This window comes from Rhinopithecus bieti, unplaced genomic scaffold (genome assembly GCF_001698545.2).
Source record: "Rhinopithecus bieti isolate Rb0 unplaced genomic scaffold, ASM169854v2 scaffold_35609, whole genome shotgun sequence".
In the NCBI taxonomy this organism is placed as follows: Eukaryota; Metazoa; Chordata; class Mammalia; order Primates; family Cercopithecidae; genus Rhinopithecus; species Rhinopithecus bieti.
The window spans coordinates 628450-654029 of NW_016815004.1; the positions used below are offsets into that span (position 1 = coordinate 628450).

General features: G+C 41.5%; 1 protein-coding gene across 2 annotated transcripts in view; it reads left to right on the forward strand.

The window, feature by feature from the left end:
• Window positions 1-22237, forward strand: part of HIBCH (3-hydroxyisobutyryl-CoA hydrolase) — a 114685-nt gene extending 92448 nt beyond the window's left edge. For both annotated transcript variants that reach the window (XM_017852919.1, XM_017852920.1), the window contains 2 exons: window positions 17828-17947; window positions 21997-22237. In XM_017852919.1, the coding sequence (XP_017708408.1) occupies window positions 17828-17947; window positions 21997-22092 (216 nt within the window). In that variant the 3' untranslated portion in view covers window positions 22093-22237. The remainder of the gene's footprint in view (window positions 1-17827; window positions 17948-21996) is intronic.
• Window positions 22238-25580: the final 3343 nt, after the last annotated feature.

The following is a 25580-nucleotide window of genomic DNA, read 5'->3' on the forward strand; positions in this document are numbered from 1 at the left end:
AATACTAGGCAGCCATGAAAAAGGATTAGTTCATGTCCTTTGTAGGGACATGGATGCAACTGGAAATCATCATTCTCAGCAAGCTATCACAAGAACAGGAAACCAGACACTGCATGTTTTCACTCATAGGTGGGAATTGAACAATGAGATCACTAGGACACGGGAAGGGGAACATCGCACACTGGGGCCTGGTGAGGGGAGGGGGGAGGGATAGCATTAGGAGATACTCCTAATGTAAACGACAAGTTAATGGGTGCAGCACACCAACATGGCACGTGTATACATATGTAACAAACCTGCACGTTGTGTACGTGTACCCTAGAACATAAAGTATAATAAAAAAAAAATAAATTGATAAAAAAAAAAGTAAAATGATCTAAATATACATGAATTCACCACAATTAGAGTTCTGTTTTAGGGTTCTCTAGAGAAATAGAACCAATAGGAGATACATAGGAACTCTCAGGATATAGCCTCTACCTTTGCATACCCCATACAGTATGCATGTCACACTGTGTATTATTGGATGTTCTGGGAGACTTTTGAAGGGAGCGCTAAGGGCAATATCCTGAGTTTTCCTTTTTTTTTTTGAAATGTCCCATATCTTGATAAAACTTGTCAAAGGAAGGGTTCTTTGGGGTGTTACCCAGAGGGCAGTGATTATAGTTCTGATAATGCTCTTTAACTGCAAGAATCACGTCCTGTTTGTTATTGTCTCCCCTGTAGTGCATTGTAGGTGCTCAGCAATATTTTTGAATTGAAATGAGAAAATGAATTGTTTGATAAAGGAGAAAAGAAGTTGTCTGTTTGACAAGAGGAGACAACTGATTTTCCTTCCCCCTAATTTTTAAACAAATCTTTAAAGGGTCAGATAAATGGGTTGGGCCACTGACCAGTGTTCCACAAGAAGTAGAAATGTGTTCACTAGGTTGTGTGGGTACAAAATTATATCAATATACATTTCTGGCATAGCTAAAGATCCCAATAATTTATCAAATATTCTAGAACAGTCTATGTTCTGTTTTTAAAATTATACTTTAAGTTCTAGGGTACATGTGCACAACGTGTAGCTTTGTTACTTATGTATATATGTGCCATGTTCTTGTGCTGCACGCATTAACTCGTCATTTACATTAGGTATATCTCCTAATGCTATCCCTCCCGCCTCCCCTCACCCCACAACAGGCCACGGTGTGTGATGTTCCCCAACCTGTGTCCTAGTGTTTAGTTCCCACCTATAAGTGAGAACATGTGGTGTTTGGTTTTCTGTCCTTGTGATAGCTTGCTCAGAATGATTTGCTATTGTGAATAGTAGTGCAATAAACATACATGTGCATGTGTCTTTATGGCAGCATGATTTATACTCCTTTGGGTATATGCCCAGTAATGGGATGGCTGGGTCAAATGGTATTTCTAGTTCTAGATCCTTGAGGAATGGTCACACTGACTTCCACAATGGTTGAACTAGTTTACAGTCGCACCAACAGTATAAAAGTGTTCCTATTTCTCCACATCCTCTCCAGCACCAGTTGTTTTCCTGACTTTTTAATGATCGCCATTCTAACTGCTGTGAGATGGTATCTCATTGTGGTTTTGATTTGCATTTCTCTCATGGCTAGTGATGATGAGCATTTTTTCATATGTTTGTTGCCTGCATAAATGTCTTACTTTGAGAAGTGTCTGTTCATATCCTTCATCCACTTTTTGATGAGGTTGGTGATTTTTTTTCTTGTAAATTTGTTTAAGTTCTTTGTAGATTCTGGGTCAGATGGGTCATTCTACCCCTTTGTCAGATGGGTAGATTGTAGAAATTCTCTCCCATTCTGTAGGTTTCCTGTTCACTCTGATGGCAGTTTCTTTTGCTGTTTAATTAGATCCCATTTGTCAATTTTGGCTTTTGTTACCATTGCTTTTGGTGATTTGGTCATGAAGTCCTTGCCCATGCCTATGGCCTGAATGGTATTGCCTAGGTTTTCTTCTAGGGTTTTTATGATTTTAGGCCTAACATTTAAGTCTTTAATCCATCTTGAATTAATTTTTGTATAAAGTATAAGGAAGGGATCCAGTTTCAGCTTTCTACATATGGCTAGTTGGTTTCCCCAGCACCATTTATTAAATAGAGAATCCTTTCCCCATTTCTTGTATCTGTCAGGTTTGTCAAAGATCAGATGGTTGTAGATGTGTGGTGTTATTTCTGAGGCCTGTGTTCTGTTCCATTGATCTATATCTCTGTTTTGGTACCAGTACCATGCTGTTTTGGTAACTGTAGCCTTGTAGTATAGTTTGAAGTCAGAAAATGTGATGCCTCCAGCTTTGTTCTTTTGGCTTAGGATTGTCTTGGCAGTGTGGGCTCTTTTTTGGTTTCGTGTGAACTTTAAAGTAGTTTTTTCCAATTCTGTGAAGAAAGTCATTGGTAGCTTGATAGGCATGGCATTGAATCTATAAATTACCTTGGGCAGTGTGGCCATTTTCACAATATTGATTCTTCCTATCCATGAGCATGGAATGTTCTTCCGTTTGTTTGTGTCCTCTTTTATTTTGTTGAGCAGTGGTTTGTAGTTCTCCTTGAAGAGGTCCCTCACATCCCTTTTAAGTTGGATTCCTAGGTATTTTATTCTCTTTGTAGCAATTGTGAATAGGAGTTCACTCATGATTTGGTTTTCTGTTTATCTGTTAATGGTGTATAGGAATGCTTGTGATTTTTGCACATTGATTTTTGTATCCTGAGATTTTCCTGAGGTTGCTTATCAGCTTAAGGAGATTTTGGGCTGAGATGATGGGATTTTCTAAATATACAATCATGTCATCTGAAAACTGGGACAATTTGACTTCCATTTTCCTAATTGAATACCCTTTATTTCTTTCTCCTGTCTGATTGCCCTGGCCAGAACTTCCAACACTATGTTGAATAGGAGTGGTGAGAGAGGGCATCCCTGTCTTGTGCCAGTTTTCAAAGGGAATTTTTCCAGTTTTTGCCCATTCAGTATGATATTAGCTGTGGGTTTGTCATAAATAGCTCTTATTATTTTGAGGTACGTTCCATCAATACCGAATTTATTGAGCGTTTTTAGCATGAAGGGCTGTTGAATTTTGTCAAAAGCCTTTTCTGCATCTATTGAGATAATCATGTGGTTCTTGTCTTTGGTTCTGTTTATATGCTGGATTACGTTTATTGATTTGCGAATGTTGAACCAGCCTTGCATCCCAGGGATGAAGCCCACTTGATCATGGTGGATAAGCTTTTTGATGTGCTGCTGAATCCGGTTTGCCAGTATTTTATTGAGAATTTTTGCATCGATGTTCATCAGGGATATTGGTCTAAAATTCTCTTTTTTTGTTGTGTCTCTGCCAGGCTTTGGTATCAGGATGATGTTGGCCTCATAAAATGAGTTAGGGAGGATTCCCTCTTTTTCTATTGATTGGAATAGTTTCAGAAGGAATGGTACCAGCTCCTCCTTGTACCTCTGGTAGAATTCAGCTGTGAATCCATCTGGTCCTGGACTTTTTTTGGTGGGTAGGCTATTAATTGTTGCCTCAATTTCAGAGCCTGCTATTGGTCTATTCAGGGATTCAACTTCTTCCTGGTTTAGTCTTGGGAGAGTGTAAGTGTCCAGGAAATTATCCATTTCTTCTAGATTTTCTAGTTGATTTGCGTAGAGGTGTTTATAGTATTCTCTGATGGTAGTTTGTATTTCTGTGGGGTCGGTGGTGATATCCCCTTTATCATTTTTTATTGCATCTATTTGATTCCTCTCTCTTTTCTTCTTTATTAGTCTTGCTAGCGGTCTGTCAATTTTGTTGATCTTTTCAAAAAACCAACTCCTGGATTCATTGATTTTTTGGAGGGTTTTTTGTGTCTCTATCTCCTTCAGTTCTGCTCTGATCTTAGTTATTTCTTGCCTTCTGCTAGCTTTTGAATGTGTTTGCTCTTGCCTCTCTAGTTCTTTTAATTGTGATGTTAGGGTGTCAATTTTAGATCTTTCCAGCTTTCTCTTGTGGGCATTTAGTGCTATAAATTTCCCTCTACACACTGCTTTAAATGTGTCTCAGAGATTCTGGTATGTTGTGTCGTCGTTCTCATTGGTTTCAAAGAACATCTTTATTTCTGCCTTCATTTCGTTATGTACCCAGTAGTCATTCAGGAGCAGGTCGTTTGGTTTCCACGTAGTTGAGTGATTTTGAGTGAATTTCTTAATCCTGAGTTCTAGTTTGATTGCACTGTGGTCTGAGAGACAGTTTGTTGTGATTTCTGTTCTTTTACATTTGGTGAGGAGTGCTTTACTTCCAACTGTGGTGAATTTTGGAATAAGTGCAATGTGGTGCTGAGAAGAATGTACATTCTGTTGATTTGGGGTGGAGAGTTCTGTACATGTTTGTTAGGTCCACTTGGTACAGAGCTGAATTCGATACCTGGATATCCTTGTTAACTTTCTGTCTCGTTGATCTGTCTAATGTTGACAGTGGGGTGTTAAAGTCTCCCATTATTATTGTGTGGGAGTCTAAGTCTCTTTGTAGGTCTCTAAGGACTTGCTTTATGAATCTGGGTGCTTCTGTATTGGGTGCATGTATATTTAGGAGAGTTAGCTCTTCTTGTTGAATTGATCCCTTTACCATTATGAATGGCCTTCTTTGTCTCTTTTGTCTTCTTTGTTGGTTTAAAGTCTGTTTTATCAGAGACAAGGATTGCAACCCCTGCTATTTTTTTTGTTTTCCATTTGTTTGATAGATCTTCCTCCATACCTTTATTTTGAGCCTATGTGTGTCTCTGCATGTGAGATGGGTCTGCTGAATACAGCACACTGATGGATCTTGACTCTTTATCCAATTTGCTAGTCTGTGTCTTTTAATTGGAGCATTTAGCCCATTTACATTTAAGGTTAATATTGTTATGTATGAATTTGATCCTGTCTTTATGATGTTAACTGGTTATTTTTCTTGTTCGTTGGTGCAGTTTCTTCCTAGCATCGATGGTCTTTATAATTTGGCATGTTTTTGCAGTGGCTAGTACTGGTTGTTCCTTTCTATGTTTAGTGCTTCCTTCAGGAGCTCTTATAAAGCAAGTTTGTTGGTGACAGACTCTCTCAGCATTTGCTTGTCTGTTAAGGATTTTATTTCTCTTTCAGTTATGAAACTTAGTTTGGCTGGATATGAAATTCTGGGTTGAAAATTCTTTTCTTTAAGAATGTTGAATATTGGTCCCCACTCTCTTCTGACTTGTAGAGTTTCTGCCCAGAGATCCGCTGTTAGTCTTATGGTCTTCCCTTTGTGGGTAACCTGACCTTTCTGTCTAGCTGCCCTTATCATTTTTTCCTTCATTTTAACTTTGGTGAATCTGACAATTTTGTGTCTTGGAGTTCCTCTTCTCACGGAATATCTTTGTGGCGTTCTCTGTATTTCCTGAATTGGAATGTTTGCCTGCCTTGCTAGGTTGGGGAAGTTCTCCTGGATAATATCCTAAAGAGTGTTTTCCAACTTTGTTCCTTTCTCCCTGTCTCTGTCGGGTATACTAATCAGACATAGATTTGGTCTTTCCACATAGTCCCATATTTCTTGGAGGGTTTGTTCATTTCTTTTCACTCTTTTTTCTCTAAACTTCTCTTCTTGCTTCATTTCATTCATTTGATCTTCAATCACTGATACCTTTTCTTCCACTTGATCAAATCGGCTATTGAACCTTGTGCATGCGTCACGTAGTTCTCATGCCATGGTTTTCAGCTCCATCAGGTCATTTAAGGTCTCTACGCTGTTCATTCTAGTTAGCCATTCATCTAATGTTTTTTCAAGGTTTTTAGCTTCTTTGCTATGGGTTCGAACATCCTCCTTTAGCTCAGAGAAGTTTGTTATTACCGATCATCTGAAACCTTCTTCTCTCAACTGCCCAAAGTCCTCCGTCCAGCTTTGTTCTGTTGCTGGCGAGGAGCTGCGTTCCTTTTTAGGAGAATAGGCGCTATGATTTTTAGAATTTTCAGCTTTTCTGCTCTGGTTTCTCCCCATCTTTGTGGTTTTATCCACCTTTGCTCTTTGATGATGGTTTAGTACAGATGGGGTTTTGGTGTGGGTGTCCTTTCTGTTTGTTAGTTTTCTTTCTAACAGTCAGGTCCCTCAGCTGCAGGTGTCTTGGAGTTTGCTGGAGGTCCACTCCAGACCCTGTTTGCCTAGGTATCAGCAGTGGAGGCTGCAGAACAGCAAATATTGCAGAACGGCAAAGGTTGCTGCCTGATCCTTCATCTGGAAGCTTCGTGTCAGAGAGGCACCTGGTTGTATGAGGTGTCTCCCAGTTAGGCCACTCGGGGGTCAGGGACTCACTTGAGGAGGCATTCTGTCCATTCTGAGATCTCAGACTCCATGCTGGGAGAACCACTGCTCTCTTCAGAGCTATCAGACAGGGACGTTTAAGTCTGCAGAAGTTTCTGCCGCCTTTTGTTATTTTGCGGCCTATGTGTGTCTCTGCACTTGTGACGGGTCTCCTGCATACAGTACGCTGATGGGTCTTGACTCTTTATCCAATTTGCTAAGCCCTGCCCCAGAGGTGGGGTCTACAGAGTCAGGCAGGCAGGCCTCCTTGAGCTGCGGTGGGCTCCACCCAGTTCAAGCCTCCCAGCTGCTTTGTTTACATACTCAAGCCTCAACAATGGCAGACTTCCCTTTTCCAGCCTCGCTGCCGCCTTGTAGTTTGATCTCAGACTGCTGTGCTAGCAGTGAGTGAGGCTCCGTGGGTGTGGGACCCTCCAAAACCAGGTGCAGAATATAATCTGCTGGTGTGCCATTTACTAAGACGGTTGGAAAAGCGCAGTATTAGGGTGGGGGTGTCCCAATTTTCCAGGTACTGTCTGTCACTGCTTCTCTTGGTCGGGAAAGGGAATTTCCTGACCCCCTGTGCTTCCCAGGTGAGGCAGTGCCCCTCCCTGCTTCAGCTCACACTCCATGGACTGCACCCACTGTCCCACAACCCCAGTGAGATGAACCCGATACCTCAGCTGGAAATGCAGAAATCACCCTTCTTCTGTGTCGCTCACTCTAGGAGCTGTAGACTGGAGCTGATCCTATTGGGCCATCTTCTGTGTTCTCTTTTTTAACAATTGAAGATATATTACATTAGCTCCTTTAGCTTTCTTCATGTTCCCTTCTTTGATTTTCTCTAACATGTCCCTCACTTCTTTGCCAAGGGAAATAGCCCTTTCCATGCTCTCATTCTATCCTTTCCTGCCTCCTCTAAGAACTAGTTATATTAATTTTCTCCCTCTTTCAGTCTCTTCATTTTTGCCTTCTTGGATTAGTGGCACATTTTCTTCTACCATTATTTTCAGAAAGCTTTTGTAAACAAATCAAAAAGCCTTCCCTTGACTCTGTTTTTCTTCAAGCCTACCATCCCAACTCAGCAATATTTATTGAGTGACTACTACTTATCAGGCATTGTTCTTGGAGCTAAGGAAATAGTGGTGAACCAAAAAGCAGTTTTGGTGGCATGCATGTAGTACCATATACTCGGGAGGCTGAGGCAGGACCCTTGAGCCCAGGAGTTTGAGGCCAGCCTGGGCAACATAGCAAGACCCTGTCTCTTATTTATTTATTTTATTTATTATACTTTAAGTTCTGTTTTACATGTGCAGAACATGCAGTTTTATTACATAGGTATACATGTGCCCTGGTGGTTTGCTGCACCCATCAACCTGTCACGTACATTAGGTATTTCTTCTGATGATATCCCTCCCCTAAACCCCAGCTCCCGACAGGTCCCAGTATGTGATGTTCCCCTCCATGTGTCCATGTGTTCTCATTGTTCAGCTCCCACTTATGAGTGAGAACATGCGGTGTTTGGTTTTCTGATCTTCTGATAGTTTGTTGAGAAGGATAGTTTCCAGCTTCATCCATGTCCCTGCAAAAGACATGAACTTACCCTTTTTTATGGCTGCATAGTATTCCATGGTGTATATGTGCTACATTTTCTTAATCCAGTCTGTCATTGATGGACCTTTGAGTTGATTCCAAGTCTTTGCTATTGTGAATAGTGCCGGGTAAACATACGTGTGCATGTGTCTTTCTCGTAGAATGATTTGTACTCCTTTGGGTATATGCCCAGTAATGGGATAGCTGGGTCAAATGGTATTTCTAGTTCTAGATCCTTGAAGAATCGCCACACTGTCTTCCACAATGGTTGAACTAATTTACACTCCCACCAACAGTGTAAAAGCATTCCTGTTTTTCCACAACCTCTCCAGCATCTGTTTTTTGCTGACTTTTTAATGATCGCCATTCTGATTGGCATGAAATGGTATCTCGTTGTGGTTTTGATTTGCATTTCTCTAATGACCAGTGATGATGAGTGTTTTTTAATATGCTTGTTGGCTGCATAAATGTCTTTTTTGAGATCCTCACTTCTAATTATTATCTGATTCAATGTTCTCTTCTTGGGTTTTTTTTTCCCCCCTCCTTTTTGACGACTTCTGCCTTTGACATTCTTGAACCTTAGACAAATTCATATGGAAGCAGGAAATTTTCCCTGATGCCTTCATGGGTGGTAACTATAGTGCACAAGTGCTAGGACTAGCTGACTGTTTCTGTGCCATCAGGGACAGACTCCATTCACTTGGTCCTGCTACTTTCCACCCCTCACAGGAGGTGGGAAACGCAGGTGAGTGGGTGCAGAAGCTGGGGTGAGTGCTTTTGGGCACTGAGAGGAGCAAAACTATGCAGCCCAGCAGCAGCGTCTTGAGGGGTACCTGTGACCCTTGAAGCCCAAAAAGAGTGCAACAGTCAGTGCTTTTTTAGCTTTGCCGTCTGCTGATGGCTGAAGTGTTAGCAGCTCAGTGGAGGGTCAGTGTGCCAGACTTTGGCACCTGCATCTGAGTGAGTTCTTGTCCGATATCCAGGGGGAATGAGGTCTCCTGAACATACTGGAGATGGTAAATGCAGGAGATTTTATTGTTGATGGAAGTGTCTTTTAAGGAAGGGGAGCTGAAAAGGGAACAGAGCGGGAAGATAATCTTACCCTGGAGTCTGGCTGTCCCTGGCCAAATTCCTCTCCAAAGCAACGCTGTCAAGCCATCCCTCTGAAGTCAAGCGGCTTCTCTCCAGCGTCCATCTGTAGTCTCCGTCATCTTGCTGCCTCTCCTCTCTGCTGAGTGAGGTTTTTATGGGAACTGGATGGGGGCCGGGGCACGCCAAGGGTGATTCTGGAAGAGGCAACATTCGAGCAGAAAAACAGGAATGTGTGTTCTCACTTTGGGCCATGGTTTCACGCTTGAGGGTGGGGCCCTTACAGGGGGACCCACCCCTTCCCAGAATTTCTGTGCCTCCTGTCCCTATCAGTATCATAGCCAGGTTTCCTCATCTGTAAAATTTGTATGCTGCCATGCCCTTTCCCAAATTGTGATTGAACATGTTAAAGTATCCTCATGATAGCTAAGGGAAATGTGTTTAATAAATATTTCTTCTCGTCCCTGTTTTGCCTGGTTTCAGTGCACTGTCATGCACTGCCATATCATTTTTATGAGGTTGGCAGTATTATTATCCCTGTTTTACAAATGAGGATACTGTGGTCAGTCATCTAGAAGGTGGTGAAGCCTAGGATTCTAACCCAGTGCTCTCTGACCGTAGAGTCCAAACCCGAAGCCTCTGCTAAATTGCCAGCATACTAAGAGTTGTTTAGAAACTGTAAAGATCCTTAATTAGAATTTTATGAAATCTCTGAACGAACAGAGCTTTTAAAATAAGGTTTTCTTCCTATTTGTGTGTGTGTGTGTGTATGAAACAAGCACAGATAAATGGGCCCTGTGTGGCCTTTCTTATGAAATTAATTGATAACCAACTGAGGAAATATAGCAAAAGACAGATTTTTGTGTTTTGAGAAATCCAGGTTACATATGAAGTGCCAAACCAAGAAATGGAAACCATAAGCAGTAAACCATAATGGTAGTGCTGAGGAACAGTTGTGTACTTGCACCTGGTAGCACTGTTAGAAAGGGTATTGGAGCTTCATTGACCTTGCAGATGAAGCCAGAAAGTGGTCATGTCACTCCCCACCTTTTAGCATTGTCAGTGAAGCTCTTCCAGGTTTTCACCTAAGGTAATAGGGGTATTGTTCCCTGCTAAAGAAAACTAGTGATTTTGTCAGCAAAATGGACTCAGTGTCTTCTGCTTGCCTATGGAAAGGGTGGGGCCTGTTAGCACACTGTGCAGACTGTCATGGATGCCCTGCAACCAGAAAGGCCAGTGGAGTACACTGTAGTCAGGGGCATTAAATGAGATAATGTTCATAAAGCCCCTAGGGCAAAGAATGAGTTCCATGAAGAACCAGTTTTATCAATGCCCTTAATCATTTTTCTTTCCTTCTCATCTTTTATCTTCAGCAGCACTGTGACTGTAGGTAGGATACTGATTTTCCTTGAACTTTTCCTGTACAGCAGTCATCTGTTTAAAGCTCTGGCAACTGCTGTGTAAGATACTGTCCTATCCATTTACTCTTCCTTGAATCTGGTTGCCAGAATTAAGGATGCTGCAAAGAATACAGAATCTTGAAGTAGGGAATTCTTGAACTCAGGTAAAGTCTAAACCTTTGACATAATCATTCAACAATAAACTTGAAAAGTATCTGTTGCAATTATAAAGGAAAGCACAGTCATCATATGTACATAGCATGTAATGACCTCTTGCAGCAGCTGTTGAAGTCACCATCATAGATACGTCTTGGAACTAGTGATAGCACATTTAAATTCAAAAGGAGTGACATAGCATTGTAGCCAACAAGTCAGGTCTGTAATTTTTATTTTATTAAATACTTAAATGCTATAGAAGAGTGCTGTATGCTATCTTGAATTGTTTTCTCTCTTTCCAAGGTGAGTAGATTGATTTATTTTTAGGTGAAGACTATAGTTAAGACACTTCTCTGGAGTCACAGAATAGGAAAGAGCTACTCTATTTCTACTCCTTCATCTTCTTTACGTTGTAAAATAAAATATCCTCTGTTTGAGAAACAAATAAAACGTCCTCTGAGAAACAAACTCACTCATCCAAACCCACAGAATGGACTCAGAGACCTGGACAATAGTGAAAGTGAGACTTTTAATGACGGTCTTGCAAGATTGTGTGTCTGGTGTGCAGGCACAGCCAGCACGGTTTTAACAAGCAATTTATCCCCTGGTGCACAGGACCCTCCCCCGATTCCTTATAGGCTAACTACTGTAGTAGGGTCACAGTCTTCCCGGACGTCACCTATTGATTGTTAGTCAGGGCTTTAGGTATGTTTTTAGGGTTGTCTTGCTAACATTTAGTTGCAGCCCACAATGCACTGCAATCCTAGTTAGCTCAGGGGCTCTTCAAGTATTTGATTTATGACCTAAGTTGCTGGGCAGGCTGATAAGAACAGACAAAGTGAGCTATCTTGCAGACTAATAAAATTTTATTTTAGACTAAACTTACTTGGAGGGAAACGAAGTGGTGGAGGAAGTGGGAGGCCGACAAGCAGACATCAGCTATCCAGGCAGGGGCCTGGTGTATCCTGTTTCTTCTGTGGTTTGCTGACCTAAGCCGATTCAGGGCACTTTGTTTTGGAAATGGACCATGGTATATGTTGTTTACTTCAATTCTCTCCTTTTTATCTTTCTACTCCTATTTGTTCCATTTCTGCATTTATTTTTGTGTCCTTTAGTTCTTAAATGTATTAGGTAGTCTTTTAGGGACTCCTATTGAGTTAATATAAATGTTAGAATTAAAAGAATTCATTAGATTTCTCCAAATTCAGTGGCCATGTGGATTCTTGGAGATTTTATGGAATGCCAATGTGAATGGAATGGCCAAGTGAACTAAGGTACAAGTCCCAGTTCAAATGGACGGTAACAGGCTATGGAGGTTCCCTTTCCCATAATACCACCAGACATTAGCCTGGGGTATATGAAGAGCTGAGTAGTTGCCTTTGTTTGACTTACCAGTAACATTTAGGATGTGGGTACAAGTTGAGAGTTTTCATACCGACTTATTGAACTCTGCCCCCTGTCTAGAGAGGCAAGAGGAGTGGTTTATGTTCCCTATGGAGAAAGAAGGGATTGCTCTAGGATTTGAGCTTTGCAAGGTAGGAAAGAGCAATAATAAACTTTTCAAGTCTCATTGCGCCATGCATCCCTATCCTGTTACAGAGCCAACATGCAATGTATTCCTTTGGGATTGGTATCCCATTTTAGGGGAGACGGAACTACCTGTGCTTGAGGCCGCCCAGCAGAGCATGCGTAACTGTTGAGCATGCTAGTACTGAAAATTTGACCCATTCAACCCAGGCAGTTACATCCCCATATTTTTAATTTTTAAAGTTTGCCTTAAGTTAGTTGTCTTAATTATTTTTACTCTTTTAGGGTCATTGTCTGGTAGGTTAAAGGAAGTAGTGAGACCAGGAGTTCTGGTAATTCTAGGTGGGCTTGGGGTGGAGTTGGTGATTTGTCTAAGAGCTAACCGTCCCACGGATTCCCTTCCTGAGATATTTATTCCTAATTTATACCTCCAGGGTTCCTGGTCTAGAGTAGCTGGGTTGTTTATGGTAATTAATATAGGATTGCATTTTAAATTTTTACAGCTAGGTAGCATGGAGCCCTTTTATTCTTTAAGGGTTTGTTTTCGGAAGAATGACTCAGCTGGCCTTAATATTGTGTGGTCCACCAGACTTGATTCCAGCTAGCACAGGGCTTTTTTGAGAGGGTCCAATAATGGTCTGTTTTAGGACATAGATATTTGTCTGCTTGTGACAACTGCCTTTGGTTCCATAAATTCCCGCAAGGTAAGACTTGACAGGCATTAAATTTTATAGTTTGGGGGCTGGGGGTGGAGGTTTTAGTTATGTTGACTATTAGTTTGATTAGATATTTCCTACTTTCCACCCCTAGTATTGGGCTCTATCCAGTACTTAGGTTTCCTTTCACCCCTTGTGTTAGGATTAATCCTAACTGTATCCATCCCCAGTGATGGAGCCTGCTCATAGCTTCCTTTTAGGTTTTCCTTAGAGTTAGCTTTAAGGCTTTCTTAGGTGATTTATACACTCCCCATTCACCCTTTTTCCTTTCTTTTGGGGGTTCTTTTACCAGTCTCTTGACCCGAGTGTAATGTGCTCACCCCTGTTGAGCTGTTCCTATGGCTGTTTTAGTGATCAGGAGGACTTGATACGGACTTTCTCAGCTTGGGTGGAGCATGTCTTCTTTCCAGGTTTTATTTAGCAACAAGTCGCCAGACTGGAAGTGGCTAACTGTGAACTCAAGAGGCAGGGTTCAAGTTAGAAGTTTTTTTAACCTAAGGGATGACAGGGTGGAGGATATGTCCAGTATATAATTCTTAAAAAATTGGTCATTGGTTTTCATAGTAGAAAGGTTAGTAGTCCTGCCTAAATATGGCCTTAACCCAGGAGGTCTTTTTCCAGTCGTTTTTGTTGTTGTTGTTGTTGTTGTTGTTGTTGTTGTTGTTGTTAGACAAAATCTCGCTCCGTCGCTCAGGCTGGAGTGCAGTGTGTGATCTCAACTCACTGCAACCTCCAGCTCCTGGGTTCAAGCTATTCTTCTAACTCAGCCTCCCAAGTAACTGGGATTACAGGCACGTGCCACCACACCCAGCTGATTTTTATAGTTTTAGTAGAGACAGGGTTTCACCATGTTGGCCAGGCTGGTCTTGAACTCTTGACCTCAGGTGATCCACCTGCCTCAGCCTCAGAAAGTGCTGGAATTACAGGCTGGAGTTAGATTAGGCACTTTCCCAGGGCCCATTGACCCCAGAAGGAACTTGGGGAGGCAAGGGACTGATCAGCTGACTTCCCAGGGTACCTTTGATCAGGCCCTGCTGGGTCTGGCACTGGGCCGAGAGCTGCTGGTTTGGAGAACTAACAGCCTATGGCACCTTTCCTGAGGGGCACTTTCATTAGTAAAAGCATCCCCAGCTCCACCCTCACTTCCTCTCTCTTTGCTTTGAAGACACCATTCCTCTCCATGGCAGGCCGAGAGCTGCAGTTTGTATTCCACACCACCCTTGCTGGTGACCCAACAACTGCAAAGGGTCTCCCCTTTGTCCCGCTCTGGGAGGGGACTTAGTGGCTTTTCCTCCTCCTCAGCTTCAAGGATCCTCCCCCAGGCCCAGCCAAGCTCTGGGAAACAGAACTTTTTTATATCCCACCTAAAGCGTCTTGGCAGACTTCTCCCCAGCAAGAGCTCTCTCTACTTCAGGGATTGCAAACTGCCATCCTCTTTTGCCTATATTGGGTTGTTAGGTTTTTTGAACTGATAACCGGCATTTAAAAATCCCATTTTACATAAAAAGTTAGAATTCTGGCCTCTGACAAAGCAGACAATTTGGCATCACAGCCGAGCAGCTGTGGCCCCTTTAACAGAGTGTGCCCTCTTCAGTTAGCCACAGTCCCCACACAGCCCTGCGGCCCTCCTTCTTATCATTTACTGGCCCTATAGTCATTTGAGTTTACAACCCTCTAATCTAATTTATGTAGCCCCCCAGACCTTCTGCAGCCTTACTGACAGCTGCCCCTGGTGGACTTACAGCCTCTCAGTAAAACAGCAACAAAACCTTAATGCTCATTTCATCCATTTACCCTTCCATAACCTGAAGCCTTTCTACCACCTTCTGACAAACAGCCATCTAGTCTTTGCCATATGCAACCCACTACTCCTGATCCTAAACTCTCCTCCACATCCCTTTCTCACTTACATCGCCTAGTTCCCGGGCTCTGTCCCTCCTCAGTGGCCACATTGCACCCTTTCCCTGCACCTCCTTGTTGCTTGAGCCTCTAGAACCTTCCTCCAGCCCTGCCAACCTCTCCACATTCTCTCACCTCCTCTTGTACTTTCTTCCTTTTACATTATTTCTCTCCCCAGTCTCACCTGTGTCTCTCTTTGATCTTTGTCTTTTCCAGTCTCTCGCTCATTTTCTTCTTTTATCTGTCTCTGTCATCCCCTATTTCCTTTTTCCCTCACACTCAGTTTCTTCTTCTTTCCCTCTCTGGGCATGAGCTGAGCCTTGCTGTGCCCTGGCTCCCCCATGTCTGACAGACAGTTCTGACTCTTTTTCTCTGGGTACCCAGTGCACCTGCACAGTGTCTTACACTGCCTTACACTGCCTTCCCTGTCTTGGCTGCTTAGTCCAGTAGCTCCCCCACACACAGCTGTGTACCAGGCTTTCCCTTGCTTTCAGGGTCACCAGCTTACCTTTTTCTGGCCCTCTACGTTTGCTGTTTCCTCCCCTTTATCTTTCCGATTTCCTTTCTTTATATCTTCTCCCTTTCTTCTTACAAAAACCTTCTGAGCTTCCCTTAGTAATTCCTTAATTCGTTTTTCATTCCATCTATTAACCTTTTGCAGTTTCTTAGTAATATCAGGCCAACTTTTAGTCAGAAAATTAACCTTTAAAATTAAAGGCCTTGCCCTACTGGGTCCTCTGGATTTAATCCTGAATATTTTCTCATTTGATCCCTGAGCCTCTGCAGCAACACAGAGGGAGTCTCCTCTTTTTTGCTGTTGAATCTCAAATGCTTTTGAGATGTTTTATGACAGAGGAGTGGACTTTTTAATCCCTGTAATTATTAGTTCCCTTAGGTCCTGCATGTGGGCCCGATCTCTTTATTGTTATCCCATCCAGGATTTGCATTTGGGAATTTCTGCTCAGTTAGCAGGACTTCTTACCCGGGAGGATGCTTTCTTTCCCAGATGTTATGGCTGCCCTTATAATTAATCCCCTCTCTTCCCCAGTAAACAGGATATTCATGATTGATGTCATCTCAGCCCAAGTATAAAAACTGGGTCCTAAAAATTGATCTAGCTGCTTTGCTAAACTGAGGGGATCTTCCAAGAATGGCCTCATTTCCTTTTTAAAATTCCTAACCTCAGTACTTGTTAGAGGCGCATTTACAAACCCAACTCCTCCCTGTCCCATAGGGACTTTTCTAAGAGAGTACATATTAGATGTCTACTGTTCAGAAGAAATAGGGAAATTCTCAATGTCCTCCTTACATTGTTCTAATTCTTTCCTCAAGTTTGGATAAGGATTTAAGGAGCATTGGGTTTAGCTCCTTTATGACCCCCAGATTTCTCTTTCTCCAATCTTCCTGTTGCCCCCTGATCTCTCTGTCCTCTACCTTGTGAGATGTTTGGGGGAGGGGCAAGCGTGTTAGGGGATCCTAGGGCTTTTCATTGGGTGAGGGCTCTTTGCTCTTCCTCTTTAAGGGGGAACAGGGGGTTCATTCACTAATCCAACAAAGAACATAACCCACATCCTCTTGTGAGGATGGGTTTTATCATTCACGTAGAAAATTAAAGCTTGGCACACCCAATCCTCATCTGAGCCAAACTTAGGCCAAAAGACCAAAGGCTGACATGGGCTTTTTGGGCCAGATAAAACAGCAATACTGTATCATTTTTTGCTTTTCCTTGTTCCTGGTTTGAGGATTATCCATTCACACCTGCAACATTCTCCCCAAGGGACTATCTGGGAGAATGTAAAAGGGGTCTTTTTAGTTCCCTCTTTCCTTTGTTCTCTAGGCCTAGAATTCCTGTTTCACATTTTCAGTTAGTCTCTGTGCCTGAGATTTTCCCTGTGTACTCAGCGCCACTTACTGGAGGTTTCTTGCACACCCCGGGTTCTCTGAAAATGCCCCACCACCAAGGCAGGGCTCATAGTCCAACTTTCCTACCTTGAATCATGCACAAAGTTGGCTGGTTGCCATGGTGCCTGCTTTTCTCCCTGTGTCACCTCCGCTGCCTCCTGAATAAGTCTCGGGTTTGTGGCTTCTGTAGGGAGCCAAGACATCCAGAGCAGGCCACATAAATCAAGTGGGTTGTGTCTCCCTTCTCGGCTGGAGTCTTAACTCCATACAGGCACAGAGATAGCCATATGGGCCACCAGGTTGTGAGAAACAATTCACCCGTCCAAACCCACAGAATGGACTCAGAGACCCAGACAATAGCGAAAGCGAGACTTCTAATGACGATCTTGCAAGATCGGGTGTCTGGCGTGCAGGCACACCGGGCACAGTTTTAATAAGCAACTTACCCCCTACTGCACAGGTCCCTCCCCTGGTTCCTTATAGGCTGAATGCTACAGGGTCACAGTCGTCCTGGACGTCACCTGTTGAGTGTTAGGCAGCGGCTTTAGGTGTTTTTTTTGGGTCGTCTTGCTGCATTTTGTTGCAGCCCACAATGCACTACAATCCTAGTTAGCTCAGGGGCTCTTCAAGTATTTGACTTATAACCTAAGTAGCTGGGCAGGATAGTAAGAACAAACAAAGTGAGCTATTTTGCAGACTAGTAAGCTTTTATCTAGACTAAATTTCTTTGGTTTGGGTGAGGGCAGCTAAGTGGGGGGGAAAGGGGATGAAGGGGGAGGCTGACAAGCAGCCTTTGGCTGTCCAAGCAGGGGCCTAGTATATCCTGTTTCTTCTGTAGTTGGCTGACCTATGCCGATTCAAGGCACTTTGTCTCGGAAGTGGACCACTGTATGCGTTATTTCCTTCACTCCATGAATATGATTGGTTTGTAAGGTGTGTATTGATTTTATTTAAGTGTAATTGCTGTTTGCTTAACTAGTTGGCATAATTTATGCTAGGCAGACTACAAATATGGATTTATTTTATTACTTTAGTCACAGGTACAGAATTTATTTCACTTGTGGAATGATGTTTTGTTTTTGTAGCAGATTAGAAAACTTCTGTTTGGTGCTTTGGCAGGATTAAGCTAGGGTATAATCTTTTATGAGATTTTTGCATATTTTAATATTGTTTACATAGATACTCTGCTCATTTATTATAGACAATAAAGGAACTATTGGACTAACAGTAGTACATTTTTTCCCCCAAAAGGTAATTAATAAAATGTCTCCAACATCTCTGAAGATCACACTAAGGCAACTCATGGAGGGGTCTTCAAAGACCTTGCAAGAAGTACTAACTATGGAGTATCGGCTAAGTCAAGCTTGTATGGTAAGAATTAAAAAAAAAAAAGTAATTGTCATTTTTTAGTTCTGAAAGTAACATACGTTTATTGTAGAACTTGTAAAATACACAAGTGCAAACAAGAAAATTAAAACCACCTGTAAATTTACTCTACAAAAACACAACGGGCCAGTTAGTTTTAGATGTGTGGAAGTATTGCTATCCAGATTGTTAGTAAGCCTTTATAAAATAGCAATTACATTTGCATGGCAGTGTAAGAAGCTGTCTAACTTCATCTTAGAGGAATTCAAAATAGAAATTAATGTATTTCAGTGATGGTCTCTGTGACCTTGGGCAAGGCGTGTAAACTCTGTAAATGTGAATTCCCTCATGGGTAAAATGAAGAGGCTTATTTGTAAGCAGATATATATAAAGTAAATGCACAAATGGAAGTTATTAGTCTGTTACATGTTTAAAATAATGAGCATTATTAAAGTACCATTGTAAACATAAAGTGGACAATAATCACATGGAATATTGATTTCATGAAACATTTCATATTTATATTTGTTTCTTCTTCCAGATGACAAACTCTTTAAAGGCAGAGTCATCCTTTATTTTCAGAGGGCCCCTAAGAAGCATCTTATTATTTAGACTAATATATGGACTAAAGGGAATATTTGGCTTAATAGCCAGAAAGCAGACATTCCTAATGACTTTAATTGTTATTAAGATGTTCAGTGTAGTTCATCTAGTTAGAAATAACTCTATTAGCTGTGTCTTAAAGTCACTCCTTGTGGGATGTAAATGGCAGCTGATGTCTGTTGTTTATTATGTGCAGGTACTATGCTAGGCACTTTATATGCATTTGCTCTATTAAATCTTACAGTATCTCTAGAAGAATAGGTACTGTTACTGATTCCATTTTACAGATGAAGAAATTGTGATATAGTGGTCATAGTGGTGTGACCGGCCTAAGGTTTTGCTGCTATTAAGTGACAGAGATATGGCATATGAAACCAGATAGTCTTACTCCAGTGCCCGCAGTCTTGACTACTGTCCTGTATACCTCACACATTCCATGTTTTTCATTACACTTTTACTGCACTTTCTAGATTGATTGATTCTTGCCTTCATTCTCTCAGCAAATATGTTAGCTATGTGCCAGGCACTATGCTTAGTGTTAGCCTTATGTTGTTGAATCAGAAGACAAGTCCTTTATTTTCATGGAGTTTAGTCTACTGAGACTATAAAGAACAAGTAAACTAAGTAAAATAATTATAAATTGTGATAAGTACTTTAAAGGAAAACATACAGGGTTGGTGATAGATTGATGCAGGGACAGGAGGGAGTTGGGGGGCAATGGGAAACTTCCTTTAGGTAAGTAGGTCAGGGAAGACATCTTTGTGATGTCACTTCATTTGTGACCTAAAGGATGAGAAAGGAATATGTTGAGAAGCCTCTTAGGCTTAAGCAGGAGGTGATTTGATTTTTCATTTGATTCGGTTCAATTTGCTTTAAGAAGGAAATTATTGCTGCTATGTGGAGATAGAGTTGGAAAGGTTCAAGAACAGTTTAGAGACCAGATATAGATTTCCTGCAGTGATCCAGGTGTGAAATAGTAGTGCTTAGACAAACGTGGTGGCATTGGAGAGAAGTAAATGGATTTGAGATACATGTAGGAGATAGAATTGATAGGACTTGCTGGATGTGAGGGAAGGAATGCATTTAGGAGTTAGAGATTAGAGGAATGCGTTGGAGATTTAAATCTGAAAGACACCAACAGCAATTAAGAAAACCTTGGGGATTCATTATTTACTAAGCAAGAGTGCTTACTATGTGGTAGACATGTTAGAGATACCCAGGTACATAGGTTCCAGGTACATAGGTGTGCTCCAGAGGTAGAGGCTGAAAAGGCAGAAAACAGTTTAAATCATTATCTTGGGGAGTAGGGAGTAGGATAACAGACAAAATCCCTGCCCTCATGGAACTTACTTTATAATGGGGAAATAGACTGTAAACAAGATTAATACATAAAATATATATTATATGATTGTAACTATTAAGGAGGAAAAGGAAGCAGGATATGTGATGTAGGGTAACGGGCATGAATTGTAGATGGGATGATCAGAGGAGGCCTCACTGAGATGTTCTTTGAGTGAATTCCTGGAAGAAGTGAGGAAGTAAGCCATGCAATTATCTAGAGGAAGAGCATCCCAGGCAGAGGGAACTGCAAGAACAAAGCTCTGAGGCAGAAGCATGACTGCCTATGCTAGGGACCACAAAGAGGCTGTGTGGAAGGGGGTGGGGGGCGGAGGTTGTGGTGAGTGAGAGATGAGGCCAGAGTAGTGAAAGGCTGTGCAGAGCATACAAAGCCTTGAAGGTCTCTATAAGGACTTTGGCTGAGTAAAATGGGAAGCCACTAGATGATTTTGAGGAGAGGAATGCCATGATCTTACACTTTAAAGAACTGATCACTCAGGCTGCCATGTTGAGCACTGAATAGATAAAATCATACAGAAAGAAAATGAGAGTCCAGACCTGAGCCCTAAGGAACTCCAACATTTTGAGGTGTGGTAGAGAAAGAGCAGTAGGAAGGAAAAAAAGGATGGAGAGGTAGGAGGACCAGAGAGTGTGGCGTCACAAAAGAAAGAGAGGAATGTTTCGGGGAGGAGCGTATAATGGACAGTGTTGAACACTGTTGAAGTGTAGATGAGGTTAGAAGTGTCATTTGACCTTGGCGATGCCGACATCATGGGTGGTTTTGGCAAGCCATTTTAGAGGAGTGGGGGCAGAAGTTAGAGAGTAGTAAGTTGGAGAGGGAAAATGGAATGTGAAGAAGTAGAGAGAATATGTGTAGATGAATACTCTTGAAAGTGAAATAGGAAAGAAACTGGGACTGTGGAGTCAAATGAAGTTCCTTTTTTATTTTGTAAGATGGAAGGTACTAGAACATGTTTAAAAATGATTGGGAATGATCCAATAGAGAAAAAAGATTATGTTGATGATACTAATGGTAGTTAATATTTACTGAACACTTAGTGTCAACCACTATGCTTGGATGTGGATTAAAATAATCCTACGATGGATGTATAAATTACCTTTTCATGTAAAGAAACTAGGGTTGGAGAAATTACTAGTCCAAGGTCACATAGTTAATATGTAGCTATCAGGATGTGAACCTAGACATTTGAACTGCATGCATTTAGCCACTCAGTTATATTGCCTACATTGATGATTCTAGGAAAAGAAAAGTGAATGACCACATCAAGCAAAGTCCGTCCTTGAGAAGGCAAGAGGAGATGTGAATTGGAATGCAAGGGAGGACTGGTCTTTGAAAAAGGGATGGTCCTTTCCTCCACGACATTGAAAGGGAAGGCAGGTGCAGATGGCCACAGTTGCCTACAGGCGTTTTAGTGGTGGGAAGACAAGACTTCATATCTAAGGGCTTCTTCTATTTTTAAAGAAGTCAGAGGTTAAGTAATTGACTGAGACTATAGTAAGAGTGTGCTCTATGGGTAGAGGTTGAGAAGGCAAAAAACACTTTAAATCATTATCTTGGGGAGTTGGGAAGAGATCTTTGATTGTTTGGCAGTTTTCTGTGCCTGTTTGAGATGATCATGAATTTTAAATGAAACCAGTCATAGTTGTATGATTTTCTGCAGCAAGACTTAGCTGCTGACGTGCAGGCAGGGGCACGTGGTAGGGTTTAGTTGTTGCCAGGATTTTGCTAGGATTGTAAACAAGAGAAAAAGGTTTGAGGGAGATGATGGCATTTTGACAGGAAAGTGACCATATTAAAGGACTGGTGAAATTGGGCTGGATGAAGAGCAAAGTGAAGCCAGCCCAGATGGGGAAAAAGTCATAGGATCAGTGGACCTCAGTAAGATCAAGGATTTGTAGCAGTGGAGATACTTGAGCAAATAAGATTAGGAGGTGGTGATGAGAGAGTGGGCTATCAGAGGTGGTTCAGTCTCTGAATGTCATGATTCAGGTTGTGGCCATGGGAGTGGAAGGCTGAAGTGAATAGAGGAGAGACAAGATAACCCAGAATAAGGATACCCAATTATCCCCATTTAATCTCAATTTTCTTTCAGAGAGGTCATGACTTTCATGAAGGCGTTAGAGCTGGTAAGTGGCAAATGGGAACTTACCATTTTGGGGAAATGGGATTTGTGAGCATATGCTGTTAATTAAAGAAGATACAGATTGTGCATCCCAAATCGTAAAATCCAAAATGTACCAAAATCTGAAACTTTTTGAGCACCAACATGACACTCAAAGGAAATGTTCATTGGACTGTAAGTATAATGCAAATATTCCAAAATCTGAAAAAAACAAAAAACAAACCTGAAACACTTCTGATCCCAAGCATTTCAGATAAAGAATATTCAACCCATAGTTGTTTTAGTAGTGAATGTTAAACTTTTATGAAGGTTGAAAATTGTGTATGTTTTAAAAAATATGTTACCATCTGGGATATGAAAAGGAGGATCAGTCTTTAAAACTGATAATTGTTTTAAAAATTCACATAACTTGGCCACTGTTCCCTAATTTATATATAAGGTAATCCTGCCCCTACAATCATGGACTACCTCTTATAAGTGCAGCATTGGGCTTGTAAACTCATCCTGCTGCCATCCTGCTGCTGTGGCCTTTGAAACATGCATTTATTCCCTTACAGAAAGCCCTCAAATCCCCTACCCTTTCTCCCTCTTTTGTGCTGGCCTGGCAAAACTGACCAGTGGTCTAACCCTACTTTCTACCTGCCTGTACCTCAGCAGTTAAACATTGCTGGGGAAAAAGACTGTATGACATCATTAGTAACATCTGCACATTGTCTTATTAATACTTTCCATTTTGCTTATTATCTCCAGTGTCAGCAGATTTAGAAAAAGCAAGTGAAGTGCTTGACTGTTTTTTCTAGCAAACTTGCAATAATTCCTTTTTATGTGTAACTCTTAGCCCTATAAAAAGCTGTTATTTATGTTGTATAAAATGAGTTGTTCCCTCTCCATGTATTTTGCATATCTAATGTTCCTGTTTTTATTATTTTACTATAGCAGTGCAGACTCTGGATAAAAAAATTTTTTTTTTTTTTGAGACAGGGTCTTGCACTGTAGCTCAGGCTGGAGTGCAGTGGTGCAGTTTCGGCTTACTACAAACTCCACCTCCCAGGTTCAAGTGATTCTCTCATTCCTCAGCCTCCTGAGTAGCTGGGATTACCAGCCGTGCCACCATGCCTGGCTGATTTTTGTATTTTTAGTAGAAATGGGGTTTCACCATACTGGCCAGGCTGGTCTCGAACTCCTGATCTCATGTGATCCGCCTGCCTCTGCCTCCCAAAGTGCTGTGATTATAGGCGTGAGCCACGGTGCCCAGCCTGGATATATTTTTTTATCTTAATAAAAGGTTATGTTATGTTCTCTGAGCTCTTAAGCTTTGATAGACAATCACTCTTCATGGAGTTATTTTCATTTCTGACATGATACAATATCAGAAATAAGGACTTGATTGAAATCTTTTTAGGATTCAGCACATGGAGTTGATCAGAGGAGATGGCAGTGTGTCTTGTAGAAACTAAGTAACATAGGCGTTTTCCTCACGAATTCTCTGCACATTCTTGCTGCATGTGGATTACAGCCTAGACCTCTGATTTTAGAGGACCTGTAAGCATACAGGGTTATGTTGTTAAAGTATTCATTATATGTTATAATAGCCCTTCTTTAAAAGAAAGATATGTTTTTAGATAAATACTGTTATTTTGAGGAAAAAATGTTGAAACCAATCAGCATCAAAGTTCTGATTCATAAAGGAAGTGCTTATTATGCTACTTTTTTTGTTTGTTTCTTGAGATGGAGTCTTGCTCTGTCACCTAGGCTGGAGTGCAGTGGCAAAATCTCAGCTCACTGCAAGCTCCACCTCCCGGGTTCACACCATTCTCCTGCCTCAGCTGCCCAAGTAGCTGGGACTAGTAGCTGTATTTTTAGTAGAGATGGGGTTTCACCATGTTAGCCAGGATGGTCTCGATCTCCTGACCTCGTGACCTGCCCGCCTCGGCCTCCCAAAGTGCTGGCATTACAGGCGTGAGCCACCGGGCCTGGCCTATGCTGTTTTTTAATGAAGAGCAAGTATATTGCCACCTCTTTCAGAAAGCAGTGTCTGTTCTTGAGAGTGAAAACTGTAGGGTTCTTACATAGGCAAATGTTTGCTGCAGTTTGCTAATAATAAAAACACATTAGCAAGTTAAAGTAAGTTAGCAAATTTAACCGTTGTTAAAAATTCTTACTGTTAACATCTAGAACAAATTACTTTCTGGTTATAGAAGGAAAAAAAGACTATCTTACTATAGCTGGATACTCACTCAAACTCCATGTAGTGCTATCTCAGGAGACTTGCAAAACCTGAGCTGCCTACATGGCACAAACTTATGTTATATCTATTCTAGTAAAAAAATTGTTAGCTTGAAATAAAATAACAAATTTGATTAATAATCTCTTTCCTCTGGTCCTTCAGTGGGATCTCAAGGAGACAGGTAGTATTGACCAAAAGACTTAACAGTGAAAGGGATTCTTGTGGAAAGAATGTGCCAGGGTTGTTCTTCATTTATACTGTCCATGGAATATAAAACTTTCAAATAGTAGGGGTCAGAACATCAGTATTTAATATCCCACTGATCTGATACCAGAATCTCATAGTAGGCAGTTAAATCTTCAAACCTCCAGTATCTGCATTTAATTGTGTGTAAAAGCTTCCCTCTACCTACCAAGGCAGCCTTCTTCCTTGGTTCCCATACTGCTTCTTTGTTTTAGCCTTTAAATGCTAAATTAGGTTTTTCTAATTCACTATAGTTTGCACATTTAAATATTTCCATTCTTCACAAGAATTATGTGCATTTTAAGCATGGTTGAAATTTGCTGCCACAACCATAACTTTAAAAATTTGAGATCATTGTAGATTCATGCGGTTGTAAGAAATAATATAGATATCTTGCATACCTTCCTCCCAGTCTCCCAAATGATAACATTTGTATAACTAAAGTATACTGGACATTCCTCCCCCCTTTTTTTTTAGAAGTTACAGATTGCCTCATAATCCTGTGGGGATACTATGTGGCTATGAGTGATGACTACACTGAAATAGGAGAACTAGAAGGTTTCATGATAACCTGATTTTTTTTAAATCCAGAGCTGTCTGAACTGGAGGATTCAGCAGAACAACAGTATCCACATTTAATTATGCATGAAGTCCCCTTTTGTCTACCTTAAGCAATTAATTTCCTCCCAAAATTCAGTGTGGAGGAGGTTAGAAGGCATACCTGGTCCCTCTGCCCTCCCCTGTCTTTACTTTAAACCAGTGGTTTTAGCTGTTTTGTAATGTGGAGGTTTCATTTGCAATTTTATTTCAAGAAGAAAAAAAGAATTCTAGCAGGGCGCGGTGGCTCAAGCCTGTAATCCCAGCACTTTGGGAGGCCGAGACGGGTGGATCACGAGGTCAGGAAATCGAGACCATCCTGGCTAACACGGTGAAACCCCGTCTCTACTAAAAAATACAAAAACCTAGCTGGGCGTGGTGGCGGGCGCCTGTAGTCCCAGCTACTCAGAGGCTGAGGCAGGAGAATGGCGTAAACCCGGGAGGCGGAGCTTGCAGTGAGCTGAGAACCGGCCACTGCACTCCAGCC